The sequence below is a fragment of the Hippopotamus amphibius genome, chromosome 14 (genome assembly GCF_030028045.1).
Source record: "Hippopotamus amphibius kiboko isolate mHipAmp2 chromosome 14, mHipAmp2.hap2, whole genome shotgun sequence".
In the NCBI taxonomy this organism is placed as follows: Eukaryota; Metazoa; Chordata; class Mammalia; order Artiodactyla; family Hippopotamidae; genus Hippopotamus; species Hippopotamus amphibius.
The window spans coordinates 80,292,394-80,316,615 of record NC_080199.1 but is presented as its reverse complement, the minus strand read 5'-3'; the positions used below and the strand labels follow the sequence as shown (position 1 = coordinate 80,316,615).

Genomic DNA, 24,222 nt, shown 5'->3' with positions numbered 1-24,222 from the left:
AAGCATTTCTCCAAAGAAGGCATACAGATGGCCAAGAGGCACATGAAAAGCTGCTCAGCATCACTAATTACTAGAGAAATGCAAATCAAAACTACAATGAGGTATCACCTCACACTGGTTAGAATAGACATCATCAGAAAATCTACAATAAATGCTGGAGAGGGTGTGGAGAAAAGGGAACGCTCTTGCACTGCTGGTGGGAATGTAAGTTGATACAGCCACTATGGAGAGCAGTATGGAGGTTCCTTGAAAAACTAAAAATAGAATTACCATATAACCCAGCAATCCCACTACTGGGCATATACCCAGATAAAACCATAATTCAAAAAGTCATACGCACCAATGTTCACTGCAGCACTATTTAGAATAGCCAGGTCATGGCAGCAACCTAAATGTCCAGCAGCAGATGAATGGATAAAGAAGATGTGGTACATATTTACAATGGAATACTACTCAACCATAAAAAGGAACGAAATTGGGAAATTTGTAGAGACATGGATGGACCTAAAGACTGTCATACAGAGAAATACAAATATAGTATAGTAACGCATATATGCGGAATATCGAAAAATGGTACAGATCAACTGGTTTGCAAGGCAGAAATAGAGACACAGGTGTAGATAACAAACATACGGACACCAAGTGGAGAAAGCAGGGAGGGTTGAGGTGGGATGAATTGGGAGATTGGGATTGCCATGTATACATTACCAATAAAAAAAATCAAATTGTACACTTTAAATATATGCAGTTTATTGTGTCAATTATATCTCAATAAAAGTTCTTAAAAAGAAAAAAAGACAAACAACACAAACAGTACACATGAATGCTAGCATCCAAAGAAACGAACAAACTGGTTCACAAATCGGGTAGAAGTCCAACAACTCTTTCCTCTCTCCAACAGGGTACCCCACTCAAATACAAAACAAATTGGCTTATCCCAGAGAAAAATCCTCAAATGGAGAGGAGGTAAAGTTTCTGACTGTACACACCAGAGCAACTTACCCTACCATATGGAGCCCGTAGGCTCCCAAATGTCGATCCCTTGCTCCAGCTGCCGAGCACTAGAGCAGCTGGTGCTGCTTCAGGGAACTTTGGAGGGCAGATCCTCAGGACAAGTGGTCCTGCCAGCTGCTAGGGCCTTACCTGAAAATTCCACAACTGGGGCCAGCTGACCACAAACAGCAATGCTCCTGGGTTGGCTTGCTTGTTTTGTTACTGAGTCTAAGCTTGTACCGCTTGTCGAATGCACAACAGGCCAATAATCGAGAGATGAGATGTTGGGGCAAGGAAGAGCAACTTTATTTGTAAAGTCAGCAGACCAAGAAGATGGTGGCTTATGCCCCCAGAGAACCATCTTGCCTGAGTTAGAATTCAGGCTCCTCTCATACTCAAAGGGGAGGGGGTAAAGTCAGATATTTCCTAGTTCCCATCAGCCTCCAGAGAGGATGTGTTAATTTCTTCCTCCCTGCAGCCATTCACAGGTGGGCCTAGTCAGGATGTTTCTGGTGAGCTAAGCAAAGGAATTTGAGCTTAATGCTCATTCCCTGGGAGGCAGGGTTCCCAGAAATGGACCATTATGTATAATTTAAGCTTATAGGCAACATCCCTGTAATGATTAACTTGTAATAGAATACAAAAAGTTCTTCCCTATTTCACTACCACTGTTAAAGATAATTTAAAAAACACTTTCATAGAAATTGGGCTCCCCAATTTCTTTGCTAGCTAAGCTCCCCAAGTGTTCAGCTAGCTACTTCAAAAATAGACCTTCTTCCCTAAATAGGGGTGTTGGTTTTTCTCTTTTCTTTTTTTTTTTTTTAATTTCAATTATGGATGAGGACATCAAAACCCAAGACTTCCAAGGTCACACAAGCTAGATGTCTCATGAGGACCCACATGTTCATCCTCATTTATGATAGTCCTTTGGCTTGAAAGCTCGCCCAAAAATCTTATTACTTTTCAAATGTGTATCTTTTTGAGATAGTCACAGTATTCTCTACTTTTTGTTCCTATATTTTATTCCTATGTTTTTATTATAATGTAGTATGTAGTACCACATTGCTTATTGGTTAAATACATGAGTCTTTCACCACACTCAAGTCTTAACTGGCTTTTAAATTAAGGCTATGTAAATATTCACCTGTAGCCCAGGAAATTCTCAAAACTGCCCACTAAGCTTGAAGGGTTCTCAGAATCCATTACAAGGTGGAAGGGGTAGAGGGGAGTAATTGCCAGACAACAAAGAGCTCAACCTCATTGCTGCTTCCATCCTTGTCAGCATCTTCAGGTATCGCTGTCAAGAAAAATCAGAGTAAGAGCTCCCCACAGCGGTAGGGTTTTAGCTACAAATCATCCATTCTGACACAATCCTTTGTGCCATCATAGGAGGCAGGAGGGCACGAAAATATAATGGCTAATGGTCATGCTTTAGAGTCAGGCAGGCCTGGGATCAAAACCTACCTTGATGACTCACAGAGAGCTTTGTGGTCTTCAGCACTCAGCCCCTCAGAAACTGGTCTAGTCTGCAAAAATGGGAATGATAATGATAATACAATTGGCCCTCCCTATCTGTGGATTCCGCATCCGCAGATCCAACCAATGGAGGATGGAAAAATTCAGAGGAAAAAATTACAGAAGTTTCCAAAAAGCAAAACTTGAATTTGTTGTGCACCCACAACCATTTACTTTGTGCTTACAATTATTTACATGGCATTTACATTGTATTAGGTATTATAAGTGATCTAGAGATGATTTAAAGTAAAAGGAGGATATGAGTAGTTTACATGCAAATACTATACAACTTTACAGAAGGGGACTTGAGCGTTCAAGGATTTTGGTAACCATGGGGGGCTTGGAAGCAACCCCCCACACATACCAGGGGACAACTGTGTCTGCTTCATAGGATTGTCAAGAATATTAAATGAAAAGAAAATATATTAAAAACTCAGCATAACACCTAGCATGTGGTAAAAATTTAATGAGGAAGTGTTTTCATTTTTTTAAAACCACTTTACTGAGGTATGATTGACATACAAAAGCTATATGTGTTTAATACATATAACTTTATGAGTTTAGAGATCAGTATTCACCCATGAAGCCATCATCACAATCTATAATGTAAACATATCCATCAAGGTTCTTTCATTTTTATGACTTGTGTTGATGAACTGTTGATGAATTCACACTGTCTGCCAAAGTCTAGCCCTATGGGTCATGTCAGATGGTTTTGCAAGATACAAAATAATATGTTATTCTCAAGTTATTTGGTGAGAATATTATTTTAATATTGTTGACCTGGATATGAAAGATCTTCAGAGAGCTGAGAACTTTTCTTTGCTGGACTAATGGTACCAGTGACTGCTCTGTCCAGAAAGGACAGAGTTTCAGGCTTGGCCCAGGGAGCATCCCCATTCCGATGTCATCCAGGCTAGAAGGGGTGACTCCATCAGGGTAGGGAGGACCCCTGAGAGATGCAAGTACCTGACCTCTAGGCAAAGGCAAGAACAGCCACAGCCCACTTTCCCTGTGGGGAAGAGAGAGTGTGCCTCACCAAGGTCCCAAACCTCAGATTTCTCGACTTTTACCCCAGTAAGAAAGTTTCTCACAACACGTTGGATGCTGAAAGACAGCTTTTTAAAAAAAAAAATCTTGTTGTTTTAATATAGTGCTATCTATTGCTGGTGCATTGGACTTGTACCAAAAGCTCATGGAAACCTGTGAGTCTAAACAGTGAAGGGATTATCACAAGCACTACATTCTAGAATGTCTGAGCAATAACGGTGAGCAGATAATAAAGGAGAATTCTAGCCTGAATCTCTGCTGTGATCACAGCAGAGCAATACAATGATAGGTAAGACTTATGTAATTGTCTGATGGTTCTTGAAGCACTCCGTGGGTTTTTATTACACATTTCTAAAGCAGCACATTTACCCTTCACAAATAAGGTTTCTGGTTCCAGGGAAGAGGCGATCAAGATGGCAGAGCAGGAGGATACAGAGCTCACCTGCCCTTATGAACACATCAAAATTACACCTACGTGTGGAGCAGTTCTTACTGAAAACACGATGGAGGCAGACAGACTACGGTAAAACCAAGACTGTAAGAAAGAGCCCCACAGAATCTGGCAGGAAGGGGCCCGTGTCCCAAGAGGAGGGGGATCACACAGGCTCCGAGGTCCTCCTGGGGAGGGAGCGGCTTGAGCCCCCTACTGGGTACCCGAATCCTGGCGTCTGACGCGGGGAAGACACGTCCCCTCAGCTGCCTTGGAGACCAGCGGCACCGGGAGGCTGGAGGAAGCCGCGACTCCGCCGGTGAGGAGTACGCACCAGCCTCTGACTCCAGAAACACGGAGCGGGAAGCAGACCCAGGCCGCCGGGGCCTCCGGCGGGTCCCGCGCCACCGCCGCAGCGCCCCGGCCCGCGCCCCGTCCCTGCGCCCCGTCCCTGCGCGGGGCACCGCGGGGAGGGCGGGCAGACCCCCCAGCTGCGCCTGCTGCCCGCCCTGCCCCCGCCCCTACCCGCGCCCGCCCTGAGGAGCCGGCGCCGGCGCCCGGGTCGCCCTCCCGCGCGGCAGCGCGAGCCCCGCGGAGGCCTCGCGAGTCTCCGGCCGGCCTCGTCCGTGTCTGGGCCGGAGCCCGCGGACGCGAGCCTGTCGCAGCGACACAGCAGCTGCCTCGCCGCGAGGCCTCGGCTGTCCTCTAGGGTCTCAGGCAGTTTCTGACGGGTTCTGTCAGGGTTTAAGAGATGTTTTGGAAAAAAATAAAAATAGACATGGTTTGGGACTCCTGGTGGCCCAGCGGCTGGGACCCCGCGCTTCCACTGCAGGGGCGGCCCCTGGGCGGGGAGCGAAGATCCCGCCTGCACCCTGCGCGGCCAGAAACAACAAACACTTTTGGGGGAGGGGTGGACCCCGCAGCACGTTGTGCTGATGTCACCTAAGTGCAGTCTCCCACAAGCCCGAAAGGTCGGTAGCAAGGAGGAAATGGGGACTTTAGTGCCTTGTCCGTAACCCCCGGGGCGTCAAACAGTAGAGTCAGGACCCAAATCCAAACTCTTTCTGCATCTTTTCTTAATTCCCATTTTATTCAGTACTTGGAGAATTTGATTATCTCCCACGACTCGGCCGCGGGGTTGCGGGGCTCGGCCAGCCCAGGGCGGCGCCGGAACTCGAGAACCCGGATCGGGCAGCGCCCGGAGCCCGGAAGGAGCGCGGGGAGCGCCCGAGGGCAGCACCCGCAGCCCGGAAGGAGCGCCGGGAGCGGGGCCCGCGGAGCCGGAGAACCCGCAGCCGCCAGCCCCGAGGGCGACGCCGGATCCGCGAGCGGCCGGGCCGGGCCGGGCCGTCCCGCCGAGGGTGCAGGTGCGGCGGCCGGGAGGCGGGCGCCGGGCTCTCCGCTGCGGTCCCGGCGGCCGCGCGCCCCCGCGGGGACGTGGGCGCGTCGTCGAGCGGGTCACCGGCGCGGGGGCCGCAGGACGCGGGGGCCGCCCGCCTCCCCCGACGCCTCCCCCGACGCGTCGCGAGCTGGCGGACGTGAGCAGACGGCGATGAAACGTCGTGTTTCTTGTTTCCGCTATGCTCAACGGGCTTTCTTCTGAAAGTCAGGTTCCAGAGAAAGAAACTCGCCAGATAGGGTACTTTGGCGAACAGGCAGGGACGGCGCTGTGAGGCGCCGGGAGCGCGCGGGCCGAGCCGGGGGCGCGCGGGCCGAGCCGGGGGCGGCGGCGTGCGGGGCGGGGCGGGCCCAGGCCGCCGCCTGCGGGGCGCGTGGGGCCGCCGTGAAGGGGGCGCACCCTGGGCGCGCGCCTCGCGGGGTCCCTCCTCGCGTGTGAGTAGAGCAGTCCTTCAGGAAGCACCGACTGGCCCCATCTGTGTGTGGACCTGTCACCTTCCCTGGAGCAGGAGCAGTGCCACAGCAGGGGCCTGGGCTTTTCTGGGGGTTCACGGCCCCGTTAGGGGGGTGCGGTGTTGGTGGCATTTGCGTCCAGATAGGCGAGTAGTGTCAGAACGGGTTTGTGTGTGTGTGTTGTTTCACTAATCCTAGGCTTTAGTGGATGCTCGAAGGAGTTTTCCGTTCGCAAGCCCTTCTCGAATGCCTCCTGTGTACCCGAAGTGGCCCCGAGTCTGGGGACATAAAGGTGCCCGAGGCCCCGCGGCCCCCAGAGGCTCGCCGCCCCTGAGGTGCTGGTGCTGTGAGCGTGCGCGCCACCCCGCGGTTCCGGGGACGGCGGCGACTGCAGCTGGCGCCGTGCGGCTGTCGTTAGGGCCCGAGCGAGGCAGGGCGCCGGCGCAGCAGGGCTCCGGGGAGACTCGCGGCGGGGGAGACCCCATCGTGAGGCAGGGAGCCCCTCGCTCGCGACCACGCCCGGGGTTTCTGCAGAGGCCGGACGTGTGAGGGCTGCCGGGGTCCTCTCCAGACCTGCGGCTGAGCCGGCCGGGCGGGTGGAAGGCGCTCAGAGCTCACGTTACAGAGCAAGCTCCGGCGGCCGCTGCAGGTTGACTGTTGTGTAGGGCAAGTCTGAGAAGAGGAGGAGACTGGTGCTGTGTGTCTGTCGGGAAGCTGCTCGCCCGAGAAGGGGCAGGCGGTTAAGAGACTCCAGACAGAGCCTGCGGCAAGGCAGCAGTCAGGCCCGACTTGAAGTTTCAGGAAACTCAGTGTCACTTTCTCTCCTGCCCTGTGGCCTCAGCCGCTAAGAATGGACCAGAGGTTTATGTTTAACATCTTTACACATTTACATTGCAGTGTGAATGTACTTAATGCTACTGAGCTATACGCTTGAAAGTGATTACCATGGTAAATTTTATGTTATGTATATTTTACCACAGGGAAAAAAAAAGGCTAAAAGAATCTACAGTGTTTAAAACAGTAATTCCACTTCTTGACATCTATTCTAAGGAAACAGAGGCAGAGATTAGTGAAAAATGTATGTACAAACATTTTCCTCAAAGTGTGTAATGAACAATTTTTAGATAACCAAATATCTGATGATTGGGGAAGAGTTAAATAACACAAAGCTTAGATAGCTACTACAAATACTTTCAGAGAATATTTAGTGACATGGGAAAATTCTCATGAAAAGTTAGAGAAACTGGCTTTAAAATTAAATAAGTAATATGAATAAATAACATTTTATAAAAACAATTTATAAAATATTAATGATATAGCAAAGAATAACACCAGAAAGAAATATCAAAATGTCAACAGTTGGGGTTGTTTCTGGATGAAAGGATCATAGGTGCTTCTTCTTTAATACGTGTGTACTGTTTACACATATACAAGTGCATACCCATGCATGTACACACATACTCAGTGGCTAAACAACTCTTATTTGGTTTTTTTTTAATTGAAGTGTAGTTGATTTACAATATTGTGTTAGTCTCAGGTGTACAGCAAAGTGATTAAGTTATATATATATATATTTTTTTCAGGTTATTTTCCATTACAGGTTATTATAAGACATTGAATGTAGTTCCTTGTGCTATACAGTATATCCTTGTTGCTTATCTATTTTATAAATAGTAGTGTATATCTGTCAATGCCACTCCTAGTTTATCCCTCCCCCCTTTTCCCCTTTGATAGCCATTAGTTTGTTTTCTATGTCTGTGAGTCTGTTTCTGTTTTGTAAATAAATTCTTTCATATTATTTTTTAGATTCCACGTATAAGTGATGTCACACAGTACTTGTCTTTCTCTGACTTATTTCACTAAGCAGAATATCCTCTAGATGCATCCATGTTGCTGCAAATGGCATTATTTCCTTTTTTGTGGCTGAGTAATATTCCGTTGCATACCACATCTTCTTTATCCATTCCTCTGTCAGTGGACACTTAGGTTGCCCGCATGTCTTGGCAGTTGTAAATAATGCTGCTGTGAATATTGAGGTGCTCCAATCTTTTCAAACTAGAGTTTTCATCTTTTCTGGGTATATGTCCAGGAATGGGATTTCTAGGTCGTGTGATAGTTCTGTTTTTAGTTTTTTTAAGGAACCTCCCTACTGTTTTCTATAGTGGCTGCTCCAATTGACATTCCTACCAACAGTGTAGGAGGGTTCCCTTTTCTCCACATCATAAGTGCCTTTTAAAAAACAACTTCATTGAAGTATAATTTACACGCCATTAAATGCCTCCATTTAATTGTATGATTCAAAGATTTTTAAATAAATTTAGCAAGTCGTGCACCACCACCACCACCATCTAGTTTGGAACATTTCCATTCACTATGGCTGCTTTTTATTCTTCTTCGTGGTGATTAGTTTACTGTGGGGAGAAGTTATTGTTAGAAAGACAAATACATAGTAATTTCTTCATTTACTAGGAATTATAAGTAAAATTGAAAAGTAATACAACTTAAGCTAAAACTGGAAAGTAATATAATTAACAAGAATAAAAATTACTTAACTCTTTGACTTGGTACTGTTAAGTACCTTAGGACTGTTTTCTAAAACAGTCACTGGAGTTGTAAACAAAAATTTACTTATGATGATGTATATCACAGCTTTGGTTTTGATACCAAAATTTATAAATCTGCCCAACAATATAGAAATAGTTGATTTATGGTATGTATCTAAGATAGCTTCCATAAAAATATTTTCCAGGGACTTCCCTGGTGGTCCAGTGGCTAAGACTCTGCACTCCCAATTGCAGGGGGCCCAGGTTCAATCCCTGGTCAGGGAATTAGATCCTTCATGCCACAACTAAGGACTCAGCTCAGCCAAACAAATAAATAAATATTAAAAAAAAAAGTTTTCCAAAATAATATGAAAAATAATATAGATGTATAACTGAATCACATTGCTGTACAGCAGAAATTAATACAACATTGTAAATCGAGTATAACAAAATTTTTATAAATAAATAAATTTTAAAAATCTTACTGGTGAAAAAAAATGTTTTCCAAGAATGTTTAATGATAAGATGTTAAAGACAAAATGCTGACATAAAATGCAAGATAGATATTATGAATATAGTATGGTTTCAGTTTTGATAATCTTACATTCCATTACAGGTCATATATATATAGAAGAAAGCCTGGGAAAAAAAACCAAGACAAGAGCCCTGGTTTTGAGATTATTTTGTTATTGTTATGCAGTTCTGTATTTTCTGAGGTGAACATGAACTACTTTTCTATTAGAAAACATTTTTTAAAGACCGGGTCAGAGGACTTAAGAGGTCACCCAGGACGGGTCTGGATGCAGAGGTGGGTCTGGGCCGCCACGCCGGCTTCAGCCTGCCTTGTCCAACACAAGCCGGGCATGAGACACCGGCTGTCCTGAAAATAGCGAAAGATTCATTAGAGAGTTTTGTTTGTTTGTTCTTTGTTTTTTAACTCTGGAAATTGCGAACAAGATGGATTAACCTAAATAGCACAGTCTAATGTCTTTCACAGTATCTAGCATCATTCCTGTCTACACACGGGTAATTGTGAATCAATTTGAATATAAAAGACATTCTGCACCTATGAAGTTAGTGACTGTTAATGCTCAGGAAAGGCAGAGCTAAATCAAGGGACTTCCATTTAACCAGACCTCATGAGAAAAAAGAAATGTGGAGCCTAGGTTTTTAACTTGTTAGGCAGATACTACTAGGTCCTGGGTGGGATACACATGTGGGTGGGGGTAGGGGGAAGGGTCCCGGGCAGGAGGAACAGCTGTGCAAAGGCCCTAAGGGTTTTGCCAGCCTTAAGAAAAAACCACCTCAGCCAGGATGAGGCTGGGCAGAGGCCAGGCCTTGAACCATGATAGGAAATTTGTGGGTTTTGAGGTGTTTTTTTAAAATTTTCTTGGCTGCCTCGGGTCTTAGTTGCAGCACATGGAATCTGCGTTGAGGCATAAGGGCTCTTTGCTTGCTCAGCGCTGGTGTCTTCTGGTTTCGGTGAGCGGGTTTCCTCTCCCTAGTTGTGGCGAGGGAACACACTAGTTGTGGCATAGGCTTAGTTGCCCCCACCCCCCACCCGGGCATGTGGGATCTTAGTTCCCCCACCAGGGATTCAACCTGGGTCCCCTGTATTGGGAGGAGGATTCTTTACCACTGGACCACCAGGGAAGCCCCCATGCTAGGAAGTTTGAATTTCACTTGAAACATAATCTTCAAAATAAGAAAAAGGTTACTCATGCTTCAGTGTGGAGAAGAGATGAGAGGCAGAGAGGAGCAGAAGTGGAAAGATGTCAGGGCTCCGCTGCTGGGCAGAACCCTGGGGGCTGCAGGGATAGAGAAAAGGCCTGGCTTCTGGTGTTGGGGGGACAGGTGCAAACCACAGGTGCCGAGGGCAGGTGGGGGCCGAAGTCAAGGACAGCACCCCTGGCGGGGGCTGGCCAGGAGGGGGCTCAGGATGTTGGGGGTACGTGCTGGGACGCGGCAGACCTTCTGTCCTAAACTGGGGGTTGTCTACACACACATGGCATTTAAGGCCTCACATGGACACTGCTGCCCAGCAGAGGGCCTAGGGTGGGCATCCGGCCAAGGGAACCTGACCATCAAAGCTTAGGAGACCGTGTGGAGGTGGACACCTGCTCGCTGACCCTCCTTAAACCAGTGGGACCCACAGCCCTTCAGGAAGCACAGCTTATGTGAACAAGCTGTCAGAGATGACTCCAGGTTCAAAGACTGACAAATAGCTGCTGTGAATTAAACCCAGTATCTCACCATTCGTTAGTTTATTGTTGAATACATATAAAAGTTCTTTCAGTTCAAAATATGCTTATTTTCCTTAGAAGTAATTGTTTTCTATATGTGGGAATGTATGACACAATGAGAGAAGTTAAACTAACTTCAAATGTGTGTGTGTGTGTATTTTCCTTTTAAACGTAAGGGTATTTTTATCACTAGTTGTTCAATTTTTTTCCCAGAGTGGCTTATCAGAAACCCGCGTAACAAATGTCTCTTTGAATTTAAAGAATTATATATAAAAATCCGTGGTTTCACTATTACATAATCTTAATTTTTAATTTAGAAATAAATGCTTCTACTTTCTTAAAACACACCCATTTGTAACTGAAATCTGTCACATTTTCATTAAGATGTATATCATGAGCCTAACAAAAGGATTTGGGGGAGTGACAGTATTAGCCATAAAAGTCAGAAACCAACATAACATATTGCAAGCTTGGATAATGTTCAGTTTTTGTGATTATAACATGATTGCAATGTCTTTTCTTAAAATAATGCCCAACTGTCCCATAGTTTACATGCAGAACAATTCTCAATCCACTGTCAATTATATTCACTGAAAAAGAGAATCCTTAAAAACTATCATTTTAAACTTTTTTCCCTACAGGATGACTGTGGGAATCTTCGCAAATTGTACCTTCTGTTTGAAAGTCAAGCACTTAGCTCGTCAACAGAAGAAAAAGCTACAAACTGACATTAAGGAAAATGGTGGACATTTTTCCCTTTTATTAAATGCTCAGGTATTTGCAAACTTAATGAGAACTGTATGATAAACATTATGCGTTACCAGAGGGTGAGAGCAAGCAGAGAAAATCAGCAGCAGGAGAAAGTCAGCGAAGGCAGGAGAAAGTCAGCAAAGGCAGGAGAAAGTGTGCCGTTGTTTCCAAACTTTCACTAATTATTAACAATGGTGTGCTGCATGTCCTCATGCACACATCTTCATACATTTGCTTAATTACTTCTTTACGAGTGGAATGAAAGGTTCAAAGGGTATTCAATATTTATTTTAATTTGTTATTTATTTATAATTTTAGTAATTTATTTTTGAATAACTACACAGTATCCACACACTGTAGAGTATCTCAAAAGTAAAATAATGTTAGCTTATTCCCCACCACTATTCCCGGTTCCAGAGCTGCTCCCTGTGTAGATAGCACATGCAAGCACACAGCTCTGTTTCAGCCACGGACACAGCATAGCAGACACACGTCTGCACACGTCTGCACTTGCTTTTCCACTTCATGATTTATCTGCAAGATCATTCCTCAGCATCACGTCTCGAACTGCTTCCTTTGTCATGGTAGCTGGTATGCACATTCCAGATGTTTATATACACTGGAAAATAATGTCCCAAACGATTGCACTCACAGTATGTGAGAGTTCCTAAAAATGAGAGACCATGTTGACATTCTCTACCCCAAAAATGAACTGAGAACAGACGTGAATTATTCATCCATCCACAGAATTGGTGAGAGAAGTAAGTGAGGCAAGCGGTGAAAGGGAAGAAATTCAATTCTGCCTGAAGTGGAGGTGAACCAGGACATTCTGTTTCTGATAATCATGGGCAAACTATTAAATGCCAGAGAAGCACCCAGCACCCAGCTGGAGTTGAAGGTGCTTTACAGAAGAAAGCAGGCTCCCTGTCGGCAAACCCCGGGACTGTGGTCCAGGAAGGGGCAGGCCCTGCATTTGCAGGCCTGGGGTCTGATGACTTTGGGCCTCAGTTTTTACTTCCTGTGATGAGGTGGTTCGTTGGTTAATCACTTATGATACATACCTATCCATATGCTGTTGATTCTTTTAAACTTTTATGTACCTAGAAATTGTCATTCATAAAAGTTTTAGAAATCTGAGAAAAACTGTTACAAACTGGGTGAAAAACAGGTACAAATAACGTATTTAAGTTTTGTTTTTACCAACGCATAATGAATGGTGTCTCCTTAGTGCACACACATAATCTTAGACAACGCTGATGTTCTGAGCCAGTGCCAACTGAAGTCTATGCAAAAGTACCATATTCATATTGCAAACCCAGATTTCATATGGGAATCTCTCAAAGAAAGGAGACTGCTCGACGTAAGGAATTACCATCCCAGTAAGTCCCTGGACTTCGCACCAACTCCCCATCAAGAGGCAAGCAGCTCTGGTAAGTATTGATGTGTTAGATGTTCTAGAGGAAACGTTTTGGTTTGTCAAAGATGTTACAGCCAAAGGATTGTCAAGAAATACTATGAAAATAAGTAGGCTTCTTATTATCTCAGAAAATGGGCAGCAAACTAGTGAAGGACAGAAGGCTACTTTAGCAATAGAAATAAATTTCTCAATGTTCAGTCTGGTGCGGTCAGGTTCAAAATGACTACAAAAACACTGATAATCTCAGAACACTAGATGTGTCATTTTTTTAAATTATGCAAAATTTTATTGCAGTCATGAAGGTTACATTAGGTCAAATGCAACAAATAATATAATGCAATTTTACAATCATTAAACTACAGTTCTGAGCATCCAGTGACATTCTGTACACACTAAACATATCTACTGAAGTCACACTGTTCTTCCTCTGACATTTGATGTATCTGAGTGAAAGACATTAACTTTACAAGACTTTTTAACATGAGTCCTTAATATAAAACTGTGTACTGCTTGTACGTAAATGGTTTAATGGGGAACCCAGTTAACGGGCTTCCATCGCCACTAGGTCATCCATTTTGTTGCATATTTTGTTTTAAATGCTTAAGGGGTAGGGCAGACTGGTAAGTTTAAATCTGTATATATTACCTAAATCTCCCAGTTACCCCCAGTGAATTATAGATGAAAGCCGATTTCGTCTGGTCCCAAACACCTGTTACTAAAAGCGTTTGTTTCCAAGAGAATTAGCAGAATAAGGTTGTTCACATTTTTTCTACACTGGAATGTAGACCAGACAAGCTGCACCTGCAGCTCAGATCTGAAGAAGGGTTAATGCCTGTTTAAGCTTCAGTGGAGAAGCTGTCTTGAGGCTCAGCCGAGTGAACAAAGGCTCAAAGAAGCAGCTTTCATCGTTGTGTGTGAGTGGGTCCAGCACCCCACATCTCACCCCATCGCTGAATGACATCATGTCATAAATGGCTGGCCTCTGAAAAATCATGAAAAGCAGATGGTTCATGGAAAGAATCTGCTCCCTTGTTACCAGAGAAAAGCCAATCTCCCATACTCAAGAAGAAGAGTTTTCCACAATTTGGGCAAGCTCATCACAGGGTGGACCGCAAGGGCTGCTCGTAAACATCATTCTTGTATTTCTTGTGAACTTTGGGGTGGTGTTTAAGTCCTCAGGAAGTTTACTTGCAAAATTACCGTAAACACTATCCTTCGTATAATACGTGAATGCTGGTTCATCACTTCTGGTATTTTCTGTTCCAGAGAAAAATGTGTCATTTTCAACAGCTTTCTTTGCAATGATGTTAATAGCAAATATAAATGCAAAAGACGCACAGTATCTTCCAGGTCCTGAAGTTATCTTAACGCCAGATCCTTCAGGAAAGCAGACACCCAGCAAAGAGCTGGCAGCACAGTTAACCTCTTCCCGCTGAAGCTCGGCTCCACCAACGCCTAACATATTCATCGTGGAGCCAGGTTCTCCAGCCGTGTCTCACACACGGGCATCTGATAGAGCATGAATGTATACTTGCGATTCTTTGCAGGCCCTTAAAATTGAAATTTAACCCTGGTAATTTGGATACCCAGTTCCTTAGCACATTCCAAGAAATGCCTCCCGTTCCTCAAGGTGGTGCCAAACTTCACGTTACCATCTTCACCTGCAGTGCCGTCTCCTGCTGCAGTAAGGAGCACGGCCCTAAGAGAAGGGGAAGAGGGCGGGCAGAGCTGGTCTACAGCGGCAGCAGCACAGTGGAGCCTGCAGGCTCTAGAGCCGGTGGATGCTGCCAGTGCCCCCAGAGCCAGGACAGAGGAACCGAGTGAACCTGATGAAATACGGTCCTGGGATTAGGGTGGCGGTGTGCAGTTCTGTTCAGCATGGCTTCCTCGTCACATTCACTGCGACTTTTGCTGCCTACTTTACCTGAGACACTGGCTTGCAGATGTTACTGTAAATTATGTTTCTGGAGACACACCCAGTTCTTGCACTGGAGCGGTATCAGTTTTCCTAGAACCAGCAAGGCCAGCTCCAGGAGCTGGTGGATCTCAAGCACAGCAAGTGGAGTTGCAGTTTACCACATAGGATGGCTGTGTGTGAGCCTCCTGGTTCTGCCACTGACTGTGTTTCTTCGCAGTCTTTCCAAGATCTCCTGCAAAAAAATGCATTTTCTCCTGTCAGGATACGTTCATAAGCGTAGTCACCAATCACATTTGCCAAGTGTGTTCCTTTATCCAAAAGGCCAACTGAGCAGTTCACATTGCACATCTCAGCCCTATTGGGTCCTTAGAACATGCAACAAAGCAGACAAGTTAGGAGGTGACCCACTGTCAGCTGGGTTCCCAAGGTGGCTCTGTGCTGGTGTCAGACTGCTTTCTGCGCAGCACTTTTCCTCACCCTCCAGCTGGTTGTATGCTTGGTCAGAAAGCTCACCTTGAGATAACAGCCCAAAGTGTCTTCTCTTTTTGGGCAGAATTTTTAAAGAGGAATGTGGTTGCCTTGAGCAGAAACACCCAAGGAGGCCGGTGGGGGGCCCTGGGCTGTGGGGACAGCATGGGTCAGGCATGCACCACACCAGCTGCACTCTCCAGTAGAAACCTGTCTCCTTTACAAACCCAAATTTTAGTTTGGAATCTGGCCCCAATGAAAGCCTTTGGATATTGAGAAGTACACTTCTCATCAGTCACACCAAAAGTCAAACAGTTTTTGCAAATAGAAACCACAGTGAGATATAACTTCACACCAGTCAGAATGGCCAGCATCAGAAAGCCTACAAATAATAAGTGCTGGAGAGGGTGTGGGGAGAAGGGAGCACTCCTCCACTGTGGGTGGGAATGTAAGTTGGTGCAGCCGCTATGGAGAACAGTATGGAGGTGCCTCAGAAACCTAAAAATAGAGCTACCGTATGACCCAGCAATGGATTTCACTGTTGGATCTTTACCTGAAGAAAATATAAACAGTAATTGGCAAAGATACATGCACCCCAGTGTTCATAGCAGCACTATTTACAGTAGCCAAGACATGGAAGCAACCGAAGTGTCCATCAACAGACAAATGGATAAAGAAGTAATATACATATAGTGGAACATTACTCAACCATAAAAAATAATAAAATTCTGCCATTTGCAACAATAGAAATGGACCTGGAGGGTATTATACTCAGTGAAATAATTCAGACAGAGAAAGGCAAATACTATATATTACCACTTATATGTGGAATGTGGAATGTAAAAAAACGAAGATAACAACAGAAACAGACTCACAGATAACAGAGAATAAGCTGGTGGTTTCCAGTGTGGAGAGGGAAGGGGGAGGGGCAGGAAAGGGGTAGGGATTAAGAGGAACAAACTCCCTGGGATGCAAGGATTCTTCAATATACACAAATCAATCAACGTGATACATCATATCAACAAATTGAAGGATAAAAACCATATGATAATCTCAGTAGATGCAGAAAAAGCTTTTGACAAAGTTCAGCATCCATTTATGATAAAAGCTCTCCAGAAAATGGGCATAGAAGGAAATTACCTCAACATAATAAAAGCCATATATGAGAAACCAAAAGCCAACGTCATTCTAAATGGGAAAAAATTGAAAGAATTCCCTCTAAAAACAGGAACAAGACAAGGGTGTCCACTCTCACCATTATTATTCAACATAGTTTTGGAAGTTTTAGCCACAGCAATCAGAGAAGAAAAAGAAATAAAAGGAATCCAAATTGGAAAAGAAGTAAAATTGTCACTCTTTGCAAATGACATGATATTATATATAGAAAACCCTAAAGACTCTACCAGAAAACTGCTAGCACTAATTGATGAGTTTAGTAAAGTAGCAGGATACAAAATTAATGCACAGAAATCTCTTGCATTCCTATACACTAACAACGGAAGAGCAGAAAGAGAAATTAAGGAAACTCTCCCATTCACCATTGCAACCAAAAGAATAAAATACCTAGGAATAAACTTGCCTAAGGAGGCAAAAGATCTGTATGCAGAAAACTTTAAGACATTGATGAAAGAAATCAAAGACGACACAAACAGATGGAGGGACATACCATGTTCCTGGATTGGAAGAATCAACATAGTGAAAATGATTGTACTACCCAAAGCAATTTACAGATTCAATGCAACCCCGATCAAATTACCAATGGCATTTTTCACAGAACTAGAGCAAGAAATCTTACGATTTGTATGGAAACACAAAAGACCCCGAATAGCCAAAGCAATCTTGAGAAGGAAAAATGGAGTTGGTGGAATCAGGCTTCCTGACTTCAAACTATACTACAAGGCCGCAGTGATCAAGACAGTATGGTACTGGCACAAGAATAGAAAGGAAGATCAATGGAATAGAATAGAGAACTCAGAAGTAAGGCCAAACACATATGGGCACCTTATCTTTGACAAAGGAGGCACGAATATACAATGGAAAAAAGACAGCCTCTTCAATAAGTGGTGCTGGGAAAATTGGACAGCTACATGTCAAAGAATGAAATTAGAACACTTCCTAACACCACACACAAAAATAAACTCCAAATGGATTAAAGACCTACATGTAAGGCCAGACACTATCAAACTCCTAGAGGAAAACATAGGCAGAACACTCTATGACATCCATCAAAGCAAGATCCTTTTTGACCCACCTCCTAGAATCATGGAAATAAAATCAAGAATAAACAAATGGGAACTAATGAAACTTAAAAGCTTTTGCACAGCAAAAGAAACCGTAAACAAGACAAGAAGGCAACCCTCAGAATGGGAAAAAATAGTTGCCTATGAAACAATGGACAAAGGATTAACCTCCAAAATATACAAGCAACTCATGCAGCTTAATACCAAAAAAGCAAATAACCCAATCCACAAATGGGCGGAAGACCTAAATAGACATTTCTCCAAAGAAGACATACAGATGGCCAACAAACATGAAAAGATGCTCAACATCACTAATCATCAGAGAAATGCAAATCAAAGCCACAATGAGGTATCACCTCACACCAATCAGAATGGTCATCATCACAAAATCTAGAAACAATAAATGCTGGAGAGGGTGTGGAGAAAAGGGAACTCTCCTGCACTGTTGGTGGGGATGTAAGTTGGTACAGCCACTATGGAAAACAATTTGGAGGTTCCTTAAAAAACTACAAATAGAACTACCATATGATCCAGTCATCCCACTCCTGGGCATATACCCAAAGAAAACCATAATCCCAAAAGAAACGTGTACCATAATGTTCATTGCAGCACTATTTACAATAGCCCGGACATGGAAGCAACCTAAATGCCCATCAACAAATGCATGGATTAAGAAGATGTGGCATATATATACAATGGAATATTACTCAGCTATAAAAAGGGATGAGATGGAGCTATATGTCATGAGGTGGGTAGACCTAGAGTCTGTCATACAGAGTGAAGTAAGTCAGAAAGAGAAAGACAAATATTGTACACTAACTCACATATACGGAATCTAAAAATGGTACTGATGAACTGAGTGACAAGAACAAGGACACAGATGCAGAGAATGGACTGGAGAACTCAAGGTTTGGGAGGGGGTGGGGGGTGAACGGGAAGCTGAGACAAGGCAAGAGAGTAGCACAGACATATATATACTACCAACTGTAAAATAGATAGCCAGTGGGAAGTTGTTGTATAACAAAGGGAGTTCAACTCGAGGATGGAAGATGCCTTAGAGGACTAGGACGGGGAGGGTGGGGGGGACTCGAGGGAGGGTGGGGGGGACTCGAGGGAGGGAGGGAATACGGGGATATGTGTATAAAAACAAATGATTGAACTTGGTGTATCCCCCCAAAAACAATAAATAAATAAATAAAAAGATTTTAAAATAAAATAAAAGAATACAATAAAAAAAAAGAGGAACAAACTGCTATGTATAAAAGAAATAAGCAACAAAAATACATCCTGCAGCTCAGAGAAATGTAACCATTATTTTGTAATAACTTTAGATGGAGTATAATATATAATAATATTGAAACACTGTCAACACCTGAAATGAATATAATATTGTAAATCAACTATACTTCAATTTAAAAAGTCAAACCCTCTCTTTGGGCAGGGGACTTCCCTGGTGGTTCAGTGGTTAAGACTCCGTGCTCCCAATGCTGGCGGCCGGGTTCAATCGCTGGTCAGGGAACTAAGATCCCACATGCTGCAATGGAGACCCGGCGCAGCCAAATAAGTAAATAAAAAGGCAGCTCTGTTTTTTTAAATTGAGGTATAGTTGGTTTATAATGTGTTAGTTTTTGGTGTACAGCAAAGTGATTCTGTTTTATATATATATATATGTTCTTTTTCAGATTCTTTTCCATTATAGGTTATTAAAGATATTGAATATAGTTCCCTGTGCTATACAGTAGGTCCTTGCAGTTCTGATAAATATTAATTTATAAGAACATGATGTGTGTTAGCTATCGTATGATGTCAAGTGTATTGTTTATAAGAGTTTTAGAAATCTAAATGTTTTGGTCTGATGCAGCCTCTGTATACAGATGATTACCCAGAAATGCTATTATATCAGACTTTCTTACTGTCTCAGACATTGGTAGCTAAAAAATAATAGGCAGGATATTAAACTCCTTTTATATTGAAAATTATTTTTCAACATCCAGTAATACAGTCAGATTCAGAATTGCTGTAAATAAATTGATGACCTTTGAAATCTTGATAGAACTGGAAAGAAATTCTTGCATTAGAAGTTATTCCTATGTCATAATGCTGTAGATAGTGTTACAGTTCCTGTATAAGAAAAATGTGATGCAAAAATCATCTGGCCTCATGTAGAAACCTTGATTCCCTTAAACTAGAGCCTCCCCAGTTCCATCGTGGTGACACAATGGCCCTCAGAGCTCATTCTGATCAACAGTGACACGTTTCATGGCTGTGCTTGCCGTAGTCTCTGAAATAGAAAAATGCCATTTGAAATTGTGTACTATCGATCAGTTCTCCTCACATGCCTCGTAAATAGAATGATGATTTGTTTTCAGTATCTTTTAATCTACTGTCCTCTTTCCCCGCTTGCATTGTCCTTAGATTACTAATAACTAAAGCTAATTCAAGGACACCAGAAAAAACGGAATGGCATGGCAGATATGACCATATTCAAGAATCTTAATAATTGCAACATTTATTGTTAACTAATTTTAACACATCTTTGAGTGGTAAACGTGTTTTGTTTGTTTTAATTCTAGAAGTGAAAACGGATGATCCACCCCTGGACAATTCCACGGAGAAGGAAGACGCTGTTGAACTCACTAAGTAATCTACTTCTGATCCTTAAGACGTGACATAGTTTGCAAAATGTTTTGTAAACCTCAAGCACAGTATTAAAACGCCATTAGTACTTCAGCATTTTTGCTTATTTAACCCTTTATTAAGTTTTTATTTATCTAAGACTTACTCCAACTACTCTAGTGATAATTGTTTTTATCTTGTCAGTATTATATGAGATTAGATGTAATTGTTAGATTGATTTTAAAAAAGAAAAACCACTGGGGATGAGATTTGGGCAGTCTGCTCATTCTGTTACCTTCCTGAACAGCCTTCAGAGCAAAGACACTTCATTACTCTCTACCTGATATTTTAAAAACATGGAAATAACACAGGCTTCCCCAAATGGAGTATACGAGTCTAAGTTCTGCATGGCTTCTTAAAGCGTACGTACCCCAGACTGCAACATCAATTAGACGTCACATTTGATCTTACTTTGTTTGTTAATCTTCATGTTAAAAGAGAGAACAAATATCAAAATTAAAAGTACAGATTATGAGAAGTCTGACACCTTTAATTAATTAGTTTTTTTTAAGGGGAGTTGGCTATAGTCCAGAGAGCTGTGAGCCTGTCTGGAGTGACTGGCTTCTAGGGACGATAGCCCAGAGTGCATGCAGGTCTCCCGCCCCGTGAGGGGCTTCTGCTTCTACTTCACATCCCCCCCGCTGTCCACTGCAGACTCAGTATAGGATCAGGCTCTAGAATTATGTGAGGGAGGAGGCCAGTTCATTCCACAGGACCTTTTATCCATTTTTAGAATATCTAAGGAAGCATTAGGGACTTATTGTGTATTTTGTATAGAAGTAGGAGATCTATAAGAAAAATTATTTGAAAATTTATTTAGTCTAAAAGTTCATTTTAATGTTAAAATTTTATTTTATAACTTTCAGGTTTTATACAGAGAATGTTGAAATTCCTCATTTTCCTCAAGATTTCGAAGTTGCAAAATATAACACGTTGGAAAAAGTAAGAGTCTGATTTCTATTGGGGGAAACAAAACTGTTTGAAGTTTTCTGATTATTTCCTGTTTGACAATTTTCTCGTTTTGAAAAATTATGCATATCCTGAATAAATATTCCTTAATATATGAGTTGATTTTAATAGTCAAGAAAATTTTTACGTTTAAAATTTAATGTTTTTTAGTGTTTTTATTATAAAAGAAATGCATGCTTATAATAAAAATCTTAATATGACATTAAAAAATAAAGTTATTAACAGTTTCTTGTATTTTAAAAGAGTAGCTTTGACACCAAGTATTTACACTATGTTAAATTTCCATTATTTTTCATTAAAAAGAAAAACAAACTTCTCCTCCAGTATCATACAAATGCAAAAAATACCAGCATTCAAAATGACGCTCCAGGACTTCCTAGGTGGCACAGTGGTTAAGAATCCGCCTGCCGATGCAGGGGACACGGGTTCAAGCCCTGTCCTGGAAGGATCCCACATGCCACAGAGCAACTAAGCCCGTGCGCCACAACTATTAAGCCTGTGCTCTAGAGCCCGTGAGCCACAACTACTGAACCCATGTGCCGCAACTACTGAAGCCCACGTGCCTAGGGCCTGTGCTCCACAACAAGAGAAGCCACTACAATGAGGAGCCTGCGCACCACAATGAAGAGTAGGCCCCGCTCTCAGCAACTAGAGAAAGCCCGTGTGCAGCAACGAAGACCCAACGCAGCCAATAAATAAATAAATTTATTAAAAAAAAAAAGACACTCCATTTGTATCTTTGAGATATTTTAATAAAATTTAACTTGAAAATAACATTTCCTCTGTGATTAAGAAAATGTGAAAAGTGGTACAGTTTAAACATATACAGGTATATCTATAGCAAAAATACTCAAAGGAAATATGACAAATATTAATAGTGATTATGTATCTATAGTAGGACTTTAGATGATTTTTATTTTTTCTATTTACTTGCTATATTTTCTAAATTATATCTGAAAATGAACATGTATCAGTTTTATAATCATTTTTAAATGACGTGTGTGGTTTGAACGCAGCTTATGAAAGAACAACCTGTTTTCCAGATTGGGATGGAGGGAGGTAAGGAGACAGCCGTGGTGGAGCTGCGGTGCCCCCGGGACCCCGGGGGCCACAGGGACCACGGCTTCCTGATATCCACACACTTCCTCCTGGCTGACGGCATCGAGGTACGGTCTTCACGTTGACTCCTGTGTGTTTATCCACCTTGTTCATAGCTAATTTCATTAAAACTGGTCAGGTGAACAGCCAGTCTATTAACTTTTTTCTTTTTAGCTGGTAAACAGTTTTGAAAAGTGGAGATGTGCTCTTTGGGATGTGGAGGTGAGGATAGCAGGGTGGGAGCAGCACGAACTCTCAGCAAAGGAGAACATCCCTGGGGTGCGGGCTCTTGCTCCTATCCTGGTCACCTAAAGAAACGTCCCTAATGTTCGCACCTCTGCAAGCGATCCCGTCACACGCTTCATTAAGCACCTACTGTGTATTAAGCAGTCGACGAGAGGCCAGGACCAAAGATGAAAAGACTTCATGCCCTGCCTCTCGGAAGGAACATCACGTTATGACCACACCCCCTGCAACTCAGCTGATGCCGAAATGTATGTGAAGTGCCCTGGGCTCGGACAGCAAGGAGGGCTGCACAGAGGCCACAGCCTTCGATAGGTCAGTGGCAGGTCAAGGGCATGGTTCCAACCTAAAACAATTATGGAACAAAACAAACCCAGAGCCAACACCTAAGATTCCAGTAAAATTTGCAGCCCCTGTCCTAGTGTCTTCTGTCCAAGACACTAAGACTTGCAGGGAGGGCACGGGGCTCCTGGGCGGCCTGCACGTAGCGATTCTCTCAGGCTCTGGGTACTCCTTGCTTCATCCCACTCCCCACTCGATGTGTCAGCTCTGGTTCAAGGAAGGAGCTTTGCAGCTCCCCAGGGGCCCAGACCTCCTGTGATGCTGGCCTGGGCTCCAGACACCTGGCAGGGCAGGGCAGTCATGCGGGGCCCTGGGCCCAGGGCTTGGGCTCGCCGCCTGCTGTCTGTGTCCACTCACTGGCCTCCAGCCCAGGTGCAGGTTATTAAGGAGAGGCCTCTGTCACCCAAGTGATTTTGCTAAATGTTACAGCTGGCATCCTCCTCTTATCCAGATTCCATGGAAACATATAAAAAGTTAACCCAAGGTCAGATGTGTCCAAGAAGGGGAGAGGCTTTTATTAACCTTTTACCCAAAAATGTATACCGTATTTTGTGGAGAATTTAGTTGTGTGGGTAAAAAGTGAGTAAAAATCAAGTTGACAACCACGATAGGATGTGTTAGGGTTTTTTCTTCACTGAAAAGGAAGCTGTCCCTTCCTGGCCTCCCACCCTCAGCCTGCCTCGTGCCCCTTGGTGAGTCTCTTCCCCAACCAGAAGGGCAGAGCCGTCCTGCACCAGAGGGTTTTGGAGCTGGCCCTTCTCCTTTGTTAAACCATTTTGGTGAAATCTTCCGAAGTTATGTTAAACTTTACCTTCTTGAATGGAGTGGCCTGGACGTGGTGTGTGCCCTGCAGCCAGTGCGGGAGGGTATCAGTGCTGTGGGGTCTGCCGCGGGCATAGCCTGCAAGGACTCCGTGGCCCCCGCTGGGCAAGTCCTCCGTGTTCTCCAAGGTTGGGGCAGGGGCATGATTTGGGGAAGACAGACACTGCATCAGGACGGTCAGAGTGGCGGAGGCGTTTGCCTATGCAGGGACCCCCCCACCCCCGCCTGCCTTTACCTCCCTCTGGGTGACCTGCCAGCGTCCCCACCTTACTCCGTGCCAAGGGGATCCTTTCCTTTAGACCGTGTCCTGTTTCTAACAACGCCTCATTTCTGAGGTGTTTTTCTTTCCTTCCCCCCGCCTGGCTTTTCTCAGAAGGCTAGAAAGCCAGACTTCAGAGCGAACGAGAACAGTGTGTAAAGTAAGAGTGAGCTGAGTGTGCGTCCGAGAGACTCTTCGGTGAGGCCAGTGTGTCTCTTCCACCTGTTGTGCCTCTCAGGCTTCCCCCCCTACTTTCAGGCTTTAGGCTGCTTTGTGAAGAATTGCAGATGTAAGTAATTCTTTGAAAAAACTAGTTTCTAAACTCCTTTACAGCAGGGGACTAACGCCTCATTTGTGTTCCTGTTCCCCTTGGTAGGTAGCAGGTGTTCATGAAA

At 43.8% G+C, this 24,222-nt stretch overlaps 1 protein-coding gene and 1 pseudogene across 22 annotated transcripts in view; one reads left to right on the top strand and one right to left on the bottom strand.

Moving 5' to 3' along the window:
• The first annotated feature begins 3,969 nt into the window (after positions 1 to 3,969).
• Positions 3,970 to 24,222, top strand: part of PARP4 (poly(ADP-ribose) polymerase family member 4) — a 105,075-nt gene continuing 84,822 nt past the window's right edge. For 2 of the 22 annotated variants that reach the window (XM_057707108.1, XM_057707107.1), the window contains exons 1-8: positions 5,089 to 5,355; positions 6,820 to 6,917; positions 8,999 to 9,098; positions 11,267 to 11,399; positions 12,604 to 12,805; positions 19,992 to 20,058; positions 20,961 to 21,036; positions 22,107 to 22,229. In XM_057707108.1, the coding sequence (XP_057563091.1) occupies positions 11,268 to 11,399; positions 12,604 to 12,805; positions 19,992 to 20,058; positions 20,961 to 21,036; positions 22,107 to 22,229 (600 nt within the window). In that variant the 5' untranslated portion in view covers positions 5,089 to 5,355; positions 6,820 to 6,917; positions 8,999 to 9,098; position 11,267. The other 20 variants (XM_057707088.1, XM_057707103.1, XM_057707104.1 and 17 more) reach the window with 20 other exon arrangements.
• Positions 13,695 to 15,058, bottom strand: LOC130835926 (antizyme inhibitor 1-like; annotated as a pseudogene).